This window comes from Heteronotia binoei, chromosome 3, assembly GCF_032191835.1.
Source record: "Heteronotia binoei isolate CCM8104 ecotype False Entrance Well chromosome 3, APGP_CSIRO_Hbin_v1, whole genome shotgun sequence".
Lineage (NCBI taxonomy): Eukaryota > Metazoa > Chordata > Lepidosauria > Squamata > Gekkonidae > Heteronotia > Heteronotia binoei.
The window spans coordinates 133,494,148-133,506,323 of NC_083225.1; the positions used below are offsets into that span (position 1 = coordinate 133,494,148).

The 12,176-nt window shown below is 45.0% G+C and overlaps 1 protein-coding gene across 1 annotated transcript in view; it reads right to left on the bottom strand.

Annotated features, from left to right (window-relative positions):
- Positions 1–12,176, bottom strand: part of GPA33 (glycoprotein A33) — a 41,484-nt gene that overhangs the window by 4,668 nt on the left and 24,640 nt on the right. The window contains exon 4 of the mRNA XM_060234466.1: positions 10,749–10,913. Within this exon, the coding sequence (XP_060090449.1) occupies positions 10,749–10,913 (165 nt within the window). The remainder of the gene's footprint in view (positions 1–10,748; positions 10,914–12,176) is intronic.

Here is a 12,176-nt window from a genome sequence, read left to right on the forward strand (position 1 = left end):
TTCTCCTATATGCATAAGCCAGTCCTTAGTGTTGGCAGATTGGACAATATGATGGTATCTACCAGAAAGATTTGATAGCATTAAGACAGTGATGAACTATTTTGCTGTACGCATAATACTGTTTCCCCATTTCCAGTCTTTGTATAGGATTACCCAGTTGATTGGAAGTTACAGCTTAAACATCATTGCCCCCCAGTCAGAATAAAGAGACAGACACAGGAAGTTGGGTAAACTAAGGGCCACTTTATTAAAATTCTGGCAGCAAAGGCAAGGCATAGGTTGGCGGCACAGTCAAGGCCAGGAGTCCTTTGGACACCTCCCTTGCCACCGGTGAACAAGCCACCCTGCCCCGGACCGAAGCCAATTCCCCATGAGGTGGCTCCCATCCGGCTGGCACATTGCTCAGGCATTTTATAATGCTGAACCTTGATTCCCATAGTACTGAGATAAATTGGACACATAGAAGGGTGAATTAATATTGTGTGTCTGAATGTGTGTATGTAAAGACGCATGTTTGACTGACTCAAAAGGGTACCAAAATTGCTAAGTTCTTGCTAAGTTCTTGCTAAGTTCTTTCACAGATAGTTACAATATCTTGAAAACCATAAGAGTCAGAAAATGGGTAATTTGTCTACCTATAAAATATGCAACATGAAGTGTCCCCCATAACATCAGCCAGTATCCTGGCAAAAAATGAGCCAAACAGCACGTGTATTAGCTCAAACCCTTGAGATTCTGCAAGGATACTCCAGGAGGTCCACAAATGAGGAAAAGGGCGAGTCCCACATTTGGGCAATGAGCGAATGTGAAAATTGAGCCCTCTTCATTTTCTAGTAGTTGTATAGGGAGTCACCCTCTCAGGGAAGGGAACAAAATTACTAGCTGCTTCCTCCTGTAAAAGATGGGTTCTCATAAAATCACTGCTGCTTGTGGGCATCTAATTTCCAGATAACCTCAGAGTGCTTGCCAGAAAATGCTCTGATTGGTTGCCAGGATCCAATGGCTCAGACCTCACAACTCTAAATGGTTGAGTGGCACCAAGGATATATGATCCTAAAAGCCATCTAACACCTTTTATTAATACCCATTACAGTCTTATTTCAGGTATAAGATTGAACTGATTTACACTAGTTTATAATACAAAATATTTTACCATAGAAATAGAGATGCCACTGAGGCTAATTCCACATGTGGTATCTACGCCAAGGTCAATGCTTTTGAGAAGCAGGTTTTTTTCCCTGCTCCCCCACCATGCATTGTGGTGCATTAGTGGAGGGTTTCCCTAGCTTTTTGTCAGTCTTTCTCAAACCTGCTTTGTGCTGAAGTTTTGAGAAAGAGTGAACTGAAAGCTAGATGGCTGCTGTGTGGTTAAGAGTGATTTCTGTTGAAAACCAGTTTGTCAGTGTAGGGCGACACCCAGCTCTGTATCTCCTTATTATGTAAATCAATTGATGATTCTGTAGCGATCCTGAACCAGTGCCTTACTGGTGTGCTTAATTGGCTAAGGGTGAACAAATTGAAGCTGAATCCTGAACAGACAAAGCAGGGCCGGATTTAGATGAAGAGAGGGCCTAGGCTACTCCACTTGTGAGGCCTCTCCCAATCCCCCACCCTCACGACTAGAAGAAAATGGAACAGTGTTGTAAACAAAATTGAGGGAAGCCAAGGATGATGATGGGTATTTAAAATTCTGCAATTCACAGTTTCCCTCTAAAGGACATAAGATGTTATTGTTAAATATAATGATTAGAAAAAATGTATAAATGTTATTCTTTTAAGACATTGTTATTCTTGAGACATTGTGGTGCTTAATTCATTTTTAATTCTTTTGAGTCTTGAAAAACTCCTCTCTCCTGAGCAGTTAGTGACTATAAAGCTAAGAAATAGCTGCAAGATTGCTTCCACATTAGGAAAGGTCATCTGAATTTTTTTCTTGTATATAATTTGATAAATGTCTGTATGAGACAGAGAGTGCTCTTCTGTAAGCCTATGGCTTTGTCTCACGTACAGGTGAAAGTACAAAAGTTAATCAATAAGTTTCAGGTCAATATCTTCTGGGTATGCTTCCATCAACAGTTCAACACCTTGCTGAATTTCTTGCTTAGATGCTGTCAGATTAGCAAGAATGGAAAACAATTGTGCAACATCACTCAACACAGTGCTTCTTTTTTAAAAATTGGCTTCAAGTGCATCTAATATAGGAATAAAAGATTTTATCCTAAACTTATCTCTTGAAGAAAGTGCATCTAAGGCATCAGGTGCACTTCTGTCATTTCTTTGCCGTTTCCTTACTCTTTGTCTCCTTGTTTTGTAGTTAACATTTGGCAAGGTGGCTTTTGCTTGTTTCTCAAGCTCATCAAAATCTTCTCTAATTTTCCTTTAAAAATCCAGAAGTGAACTGTACAAACTTGCACAAGGACTCAATAACAGGTCTGATTTCTGAAGTGCTTCGCTAACCTTGTGAAATGGCCTAGCTCATGGGTCCAAAAATGCAGCATAAACACAAATTCCAGTTCTTCCATTTTCTGCAAAAGATTGTTAGCTTGAAGCCTAGTCTCCCCCTTCCCATTAACATCAGAGTGCAAATGACTGAGGGCATCAGTGATAGCGCTGTAACTTTCCAAAACAGCTTCTGTGGCTTTTGCATGTGCATCTCATCTAGTGTCTGACAAATATTTAGGCACTTTAGACTGAGGTGGCAAAAATGATTTTAGAACTGCCCATCTCTTTGTGGAGGATGAAAAGAAGGTATACATTTCATTGATAATGCCAAAACAGGCAACAATCCACAGCTGAACAGCCCATAAGATTTAAAAAGTGACCTGCACATGGAATAACTCTTGCAAATTGGTTTTTTCAATGATGTACCGTATTTTTCGGACTATAAGACGCACTCCCCCCCCCCCCAAAAAAGTGGGGGGGGGAGTGTGTGCGTCTTATAGTCCGAAGGTACGTACCTTCGGGGGGGGGGCGATCTGCCTCTTCCTCCGATCCGGTGCTTCCCCACGCCTGCCTGCCTGGCTCCATCTTCTTCAGGCAAGCACTGGGATCGCTCCACGTGGCCCCAGCGCTTTGCAAGCGCCGGCTGCAGAGGGGGCAGCGTGCTTCCTACTTGCCTGTGTCCCTGCCTTCAGCTGTGATGTTTAAAGCAAGCAATGGGATCGCTCCCTCCCCCCTCCAATCCTAGCGCTTGCTTTAAACATCACAGCTGAAGGCAGGCACACAGGGAAGTAGGAAGCACGCTGCCCTCACCACAGCCAGCGCTCGCAAAGCGCTGCGTTTGCGGAGGGGGCGGGTGCTTCCTACTTGCCTGTGTTCCTGCCATCAGCTGTGATGTTTAAAGCAAGCGCTAGGATCGGAGGGGGGAAGGAGCGATCCCAGCGCTTGCTTTAAACATCACAGCTGAAGGCAGGGACACAGGCAAGCAGGAAGCACGCTGCCCCCTCCGCAGCCGGCGCTTGCGAAGCGCTGGGGCCACGTGGAGCGATCCCAGCGCTTGCCTGAAAAAGATGGAGCCAGGCAAGCAGGCACGGGGGAAGCGCCGGATCGGAGGAAGAGGCAGCGGATCGCCCCCCAGGAGGAAGGTGCGTCCTATCCTCCGGAGCGCCTTATGGTGCGAAAAATATGGTATTTCTGCATATCATTGTACATACCAGCCATGTTGGCAGTGCTGTCATAAGACTGCCCACAGCATTTTCTAAAGTCAGTTTAAAGCTCAGTAGTGAAATAGTTGAACACTAAATCAGCCATGCTTTCTCCTGAGTGGTCTTTTAGCTCAAGGAAAGTTAAAAATCTCTCAGTTGGCAAACCATCTACAGGTGATACATATCTGATAATTAAAGTCAATTGATCAGTATGTGAAATGTCAGGAGTGGAATCTACTGAAAAGCTGAAATATCCAGTTTTTCTCACATCAGCCAGAATTGCATTCTTAACTTTTTTCTTTCCTGAGCTGAATCATTTCCTCACATATAGTTTTTGACAAACAAGAGGAATTGCCTGATCCAGAATGTCCAAACCAATTGATATGAGCTAGTAAAAATGGATCAGATTTTGCCACTAGTTCTAAAAGACCAAGATAATTGCCATTATTTGGAGATCCAAAGTGTTCATTGTCTCCTCTGAATGGTAAACCTTGTTATACAAGAGTGCATATTACAGCAATAATTCTCTCCATGACAAGCCGCCAATACTGCTGTTCTGTTTTTATTTGTTCCTATAGCTTGGAAGTTAACGTTTGCCCTCACTTCCTTCTTAGGTAGGCCAACATGGCATTCCTATGCTTCTCTGAGTTTTCATGAATTTGGATAAGATGGGGGGCGGGGTTGCCAGTCATCAAACCCTTCAGTAGCTAAAGCTGTGGAAGAAGATTACAGAATTCAGTTTTCCACTGTGGTGAAATGGGCACCCACCAGGCCTATAGCCGGAAAATTTTAGTCAGAGGGGAGGCATTGAAAAAAAAATTGAGTGGAGGGGCCCCCCACTTTGGTGGTCCCCACTCTCTCTGCGGCCACTGCTCTGGCAGGCCCCAATCTCCCTGCCACTCTGATGGCTCCCTCCTCCCTCCACGGCACCTCCCCCTTCCTCCCTCCCACTCACCCACCCACCCAATGAAGCAGTAAAGCTCCAACTCCTGGAGCTCTTTCAAGGTGCTCCCCACCTCATCGATCAGCGGGAAAAGCTGCGCTGAGGCCAGCGGTTCCTACGCCAGCTTTCCAGCAGCTCAGCATGTTCAGCACTGGGGCGGCCAGCACTGAACATGCTGAGCATGCCAGAAAGCCAACATAGGAACCGCTGGCCTTGGTGTGGCTTTTCCTGCCAATCAGCTGATCGGCGAGAGGGTGCCTTGAAAGAGCCCCAGGAGCCGGCGCTTCACTGGGTAGGTGGGAAGAAGGGAGGAGGAGGCGCTGGTGGGGTCACCAGAGCAGCAGGGAAATCAGGGGCGCCAGAGAAGTGGTGGTGGAGAGAGTGTGGATTGCCAAAATGGTGGGGAAAGGAGGGGCCATAGAGATTGAAGGAGGGTTGGATGGGGAGGCCAGGTCCCTGGGTCCCCCATGGCTATGGGCCTGGCGTCCCCCCCCTCAGCCCTGGGGGACTGAGTAGCCGGTTTATGCCTCGTCAGCCCCGCTTCGCCTTCCCACCTCTTGGTAGGCTTCTATCACTCTTCAGTAGCTGCCACCACTCACTGACTTCCCTATGCCTTTCTTGAGGGGCAGTGAGATCCCTCAGGCTGACTCCTGGGGTTTGGAGATGAAAACTAACTTTGGGTTTCTCCTGGAGGGTTGGCACCTGCACATTTTGGGGCTTTTCCCCTCTCAGGACCCTTCTTAAGGCACTGATAGTGGGCAGAGTAGGTGAGCTTCCGTTGTCAGAGCACCAGACTGGGGTTTTAAACAAAGAACAAAGATTTTATTTACTATTTACAAGTAACAGGATTTTAAACACAAAAGGCACTTTAAATCAAACAGAAAGGAAAACATCACCGAGCACAAATAAAATAAGACAAAACACAGTTCCTCTGTCCCTGAACTGATCCCTATACTTATTTTCCTTTGGGATGAGGTTCAGTTACCAACTTGCAGCCTGGCCTCCTGCCTTCTACAGATAGTTCTGGATTCTGTGGAGGCCCCCTAGGTTTAGAGGCCCTAGGCTTCAGGCTACTTAGCCTATACATAAATCCGGCACTGAGACAAAGGTAATGCTAGTTGGGAAGACTGAAATCTTGGAGGATGCTATGCTGCCCACTTTTGATGGAGGTATAGCTGACACTTTCTAGCTGTCATTCTGGACCCGGCATTGCTACTGGAGAAGCAAGTTAATGCAGCTACCCCAGAAAAGGATGTTGTCAGCTTCATTTAACTTGGGAGATGACCCCCTACCTTGACTCATCTGTTCTAGCCATGTGGATCCAGGCTGTGGTCACCTCAGGGTTTAAACTATTGTAATGCAATCTACATAGATCTGTCTTAAATCAATTCAGAAACTGCATCTGGTTCAGAATGTGGCAGCCCACTTAGCCGAGTGTGCTAGGCAGAACATATGTGTCATACTCATCCTACACTCACTGCATTGTCTAGCAGTTAGTTACCAGGTTCAATTCAAAATACTGATTATCACTTTAAAAGCTCTTGTGGTCTGGTACCCACATACCTAGGGGACCACCTCTCCGGCTATGCTGCACAGTGACAACTTTGCTCTTCAGAGCAAAGCTTTCTGAGGGTTCCTCCCTTCAGATGGTTAAGAATCAGCAGTTGCCCATTCACATGGGTGCTCTGTGGTGGCTCTCACCTTACAGAATGGCTTGCCTGTAGAAGTCAGGAAGGTTCACACACGTTTCTGCAAAATGTGCAAAACTGAAATGTTCCAGATGGCATTCTAATAATGGAACCAGAACTGTATTATTATGAAACAGTCCACCTGATCATTTGCATGTAGAAATAGGTCTGTAGTTCACTAGAACGATTATAATAATATTATAATAATATATTATATTATAATTTTATTATTATATTATATATATTATATTATTATAATATATTATATATATATATAATATATATATAATAATATTATAATAATATAATAACGATTATAATAAACAAATAGATATTTGTTTATATCTATTATTGTGGTATCAGCATTACCTTATACCTTATTCCACATTCAGAACTGCTCACATAATACCTTCACCTTAGTTTGCTGCTTTCATTGTTGCTTGCATTGCCTTTTAATTTTGCATTCCTAGTCCTGTTGCACTGTACTTATATTGTATGGTTACATTTTTTCCCTTTATAAGGTCCAATAAGGTCCAATCGCTCCGCCACGACTGCCCCGCCAATTTAGACGCAGTAAGTGAACTTGAGGCCCAATGCGTGTCTTCGGATGTAACCTTGGACTGCTTCGACCCGCTCAGCTTGGAGGAAGTTGACAGAATTCTTGGCACTGCACGATCCACAACTTGTGATCTGGACCCATGTCCCTCCTGGTTAATTAAGGCCTGCCAGGAGGAATTGAAATGTCCTATACGGGACATTATAAATCGATCTCTTTCGGAGGGTGTTTTCCCAACATCCCTGAAAGAGGCAGTGGTCCGCCCTCTCTTGAAAAAAGCTACATCAGACCCGGCCGTATTGGCACATTACCGGCCGGTCTCAAATTTGCCCTTTTTGGGCAAAATTATAGAGAGGGCTGTGGCGTTGCAGTTACAGGATTTTCTGGAAGACGCTTCCACCTTGGACCCATGCCAGTCCGGCTTTCGCCCGGGCCATGGGACGGAAACAGTCTTGGTCGCCCTCATAGATGACCTCCGGCGGCAACTGGATCGGGGCGGCTCGGCGGTATTGCTGCTGCTCGACCTGTCGGCGGCGTTCGACATGGTCGACCACCGGCTGCTGACCCGCCGCCTCGCCGACGCAGGAATTCGGGGGCTAGCCTTACAATGGCTCTCCTCCTTCCTTGAAAATCGGGGACAAAGGGTGGCAATTGGGGGGAAGCTGTCTCAGAGACACCCGCTTCATTGTGGGGTGCCTCAGGGGGCAGTTCTCTCCCCGACATTGTTTAACATCTTTATGCGCCCCCTTGCCCAGCTTGCCCGGAGGTATGGGCTTGGTTGTCATCAGTACGCTGATGATACCCAGCTCTATCTATTGATGGAAGGCCGGACTGGTGATGTCCCTACAAATTTGGACCGGGCGTTACAGGCCGTGGCTGACTGGCTCAGGCTGAGCGGGCTGAAGTTGAATCCAACGAAGACTGAGGTCCTTTGCGTGGGTCGGGACGGACCGGGGGGGGAGATTACTCTGCCAGCTTTTGACGGTGCGCCACTGACACCAGTGCGCAAGGTCAAGAGCCTGGGGGTGCTACTGGAATCCTCGCTATCGATGGAGGCCCAGATAGCTACCACCGCAAGATCCGCCTTCTTCTATCTTAAGAGGGCGAGGCAGTTGGCTCCCTTCCTGGAACGCGACGACCTAGCAACTGTGATCCACGCAACGGTCACCTCAAGACTAGACTACTGCAATGCCCTCTACATGGGGCTGCCCTTGTGCCGAACGCGAAGACTTCAGGTAGTGCAGAACGCAGCGGCCAGGCTGTTGATGGGACTACCTAGGTGGGAACATGTGCGGCCGGTGCTGCGGGATCTGCATTGGCTACCGGTCGTCTACCGCGTTCGGTATAAGGTGCTGGTTATTACCTTTAAAGCCCTATATGGCCGAGGACCTGCCTACCTCAGGGACCGCCTCTCCCCATATATCCCCAGGAGAGCGTTAAGATCTAGCTCCCAAAACCTCCTACAAATCCCTGGGCCAAGAGAGGCTAGAATGAAGATAACTCGGGAGCAAGCCTTCTCATTAGTGGCCCCGCGCTGGTGGAATCAACTCCCAGAGGGGGTGCGAGCCCTGCGGGACCTGAACCAGTTCCGCAGGGCTTGCAAAACCTCTCTTTTCCAACTCGCATTTGAATTAGGACCAGACTAACTTGATAAAATCATTCTAACTCTAGCCATCTTATGTTGTAACTGAAGCTGTTAATATGTAATTGTGACACCAGAAATTATAGCACCTATTTTTATGTATTTTAATCTATATATGTAATTGTATTGTACTTATAATGTTTATCTGCTTTTAATTGAATCATGACGTAGTCATGTCTGTGAGCCGCCCTGAGCCCGCCTTTTGGTGGGGGAGGGCGGGATATAAAAATAAAATTTATTATTATTATTATTATTATTATTATATGTTGTAATGTGTTTTGAAGAAAAGTGGGCTATAAATAAGCTAAATGAATGTCGGACAGTTTTCTCCAAGCCTGTTGACAACCCTAGTGTTGGTGGGTGCACATGCGCGCACACACACACACACACACACAGAGATAGGGATAGCATGAACTGGGAATTTTCCACTGAGATAAACTGAGCAAGCAATGTATGAAATATCTCAGCTGAATTCTCGTGTTGGCTTATAAAATTTCTTGTACCCTTTAAAGTGTGTTTTTTCTAACTTCCTTATGCATTGCCGGGGGGAGACTGGAATAAATTACTTATTTCTGATGGAGAAAGATGGGAAATACTGTCCATTCTGAGAGGTATTGGTTATGTCAGCTATGACCAGGTCCTATTTCTGGTGCAGTGCTTCCACCTGTAGGTCAATCTGTGTACAGCAAACACATTTCTAAGGATTTATCTGGACAATCAAAGAAAAGTGTGTTGAAAATACATTTTAAGACACATCACAGAGTTCTTAATTGGGAGGAGTAGTGAAGAACTAGCTCTCACAGTGCATTCTATGATGCTCTTTCGGGGCATGCAGTTCTCTTCTACAAAGAGCCACAGAATAATTACACATAAGCAATTGAACAAGAATAAAAGCATCCCCAGAATTTCAGGGCATTGTCATGGGAGTTAGCTGGGAAACCAAACCTCTAAGTTTAACAATATTGTGGTGGGATATAAAACTATATCATGGAAGTGGGGCAAGCCTGTAAGGAACAGGCATATGCTTTTAACGCTTCTGCAGTCACATTAGCACAGCATAAAATGTCTTTTTTGGGTGGGGAGGAACAGCATTTCATTGTTGCGATGGCTTGATAGCTAGAGAAAGTGATAGCATTAGCATAGGCAAGTGTCTTCACTTGCACCAGGGCTATGTCTTCCAGTACAGATTGGTGTATTGTTTCTTCCCACTGACCCAAGTTGGTTTTTGTGGATTTAAACACCATGAACATCTTCACTACCCATCAGAATCCCAATAATGAGAAAGTACATCTGAAATTTGGGAAGCAACAGGGTAACAAGATTTTGCTACTTGGAAGGCAACCAACTCACCAAGTGATGACATGTGACAGTTACCATATGTAAGTAGTCGTCTATATTTTCATTAACTTAGTTAATTTAGGATTCTGAAGTGGATGAAAGCATAAACTGAAGTGGTGATTCTAATGGTCATGAGAAAGGAACCAGATGATTATGCTGGATTTTATTATTAGGTAGTGTTAATTTTAAAAGAGCTCAGGGTAGAATTATGGGCCTGGCCTCAATGGAAATAGATCTTCTGATTGAAGAGGATTTAGAGTGCCACTTCTGTCTTACTGCTCCCATGATTTATTAATCTGAAATCAAAGTTTGTGAACCTGGCCACATATAGAGAGACGCAAGTGTTTGGAGAAAATGAACCAAGGGGGCAGTGAAAAAAGAGAATATGATACTACTATAAAGAGTTCATTACTTTTTCCAGTGATAATAGCTTAAAATATGCTTTTAAAAAGTATATTAAGGTGCTTTGGCAAGCCACTGATTCTTGCTGCCTTCATTATTTTTTTAGAAATAAAAGCACAACAGTAAAGGACTAATAACAGTGATGTGGAAAAGGTACATGATCTCAATGTGCAGTTTTGCATAGTGCCTATTATGTCACAATTCCACCCACTCCAGCAAACTCATAAAGCTTTTGTTGTTGCACTTTAAAAGGGGGTATTTAATAATTATGGGTGGGCAAGGGAGAGGGTCTGTAAGAGATACGTGCTTACTCTTTGGGCTACATGTGCATTTGCAAAAGACAAAAACACCAAAGCTAACCCACATTTCCTTTGCACAAGATGACACGACTATAAGAAATATGTTTAAATCACGATAAATATAAATTCCTCTTGTGATAAGCAGATTTCAAAGATCAACAATGAAAATGCATTTCAAATCTGAAAAGAAAAAATATATTCCACGAAGTATTGTCAGGAAATTAAATTTTTCATACCTGATAACACTGCTCCTGTGAGTTCCTTTTGTTGGTTTTGTACATCAAATCTTTGCCAGGAATACTGAGGTGTTGGGGATCCTTCCTGAGAATTGCATGTCAGGTTAACAATGTGTCCATATGTTGTAGTCCCTATAATTTTGCAGTCTGGTATGGATGGAGCCACTAGATCATGTGAGAAAAGCAAAACTTAAGTTGCTTCAACAATGTAAAGATGGAAACGTTAGTGCTGCAGTTTCCCCATCATGGGCACTGTGCAATCCCACATGGGTGCTGTGTATGCTCAGATCTGCTATGGAAAATTCTATAGCACTTTATAACATGTGCAGGCACTCCCCTCCCTCTTCATGCCTCTTTCCTAACCTTTTTGGCTCAAGGGTTTTTTTTTTCTCGGGGGGGGGGGGCGTGTACCTGTCCCTCAGTTGTCTCCCTGCAGGTCAGGTTTATCTGAAACTTGGGTATTGAGTGTCTCTGAAAGGAAGAGTGGAAAATATAGTTTTCTTGTTTGCTCAGTCTCCCTTATAACAAATTTTAGAGCATTATCTTTCTGAAATGGCATAGAAAACTCTATTTAAGAACTGCATCAGTTGTAGCATTGAAGTCTCTCAGTCTGATGACCATTTGTTATGTCTACTATGTCTCAAGGAGGAGCATGACATGCATGGGGTGGGGAGAGAAGAAATAGCCTAGGAAAAGGGCCACTATCCCTAGAGGAGAGAAGTAGTGCCTGTCTGGCCAGCCCTGAGCAGGAGATGCCCAGCTGCGCTTGATGGCCTGGCAAGATGAGGCAAGGTGGGCCAGGCACCTCTTTCACCATGGCAAGGACAGGCTGGATGGGTGAGTCCCTCACCAATTGGTGACCCCTCCTTCCCTGAGCCTCTGGCTCATACCTGCCCTCTCTAGGTAGAGTAACCCATCCCCCCTCCCCAACTGGGCTCTTTCAACTGACCTTTCTTGCCATTCTGCCCAATGATGTATTGATATGCTTTGTCTGCTGCTTTCACGCTGAAAGCATACCACAACAAGACCTCACAGGTCAAGCCAACCTTGTGGGAGACCTTTGAGCCCTCCATTATATAGAGAGCCATACCCCAAAGGCAAGCCAGATTAGCCTTTATTCCATCAACCATGAGATCAGTTCCAACACCATCTTTGGTTCCAGTCTCAGTTCCAGTCCCCACTCTGATGTCATCAAATAAGCCAGCATCCAGCCCCCTGCCAAAAAGGCAAGGCACAAAGAAAACAGGTGAAGGACATTGTAAATGGTTCCAAGGCAAAAGCAGGTACAAGTCCTCCCTGTTTCTTGGAGTCATGCTAACTCCCACTGCCCTCTCCTAGTAATCTCTGTTCCAAAAATACCACCCCAATGTTAGAACTCCTCACAGAAGTTTTGCTCAGTCCTACAAAGCTCAGAATAAAAAGCTGTTG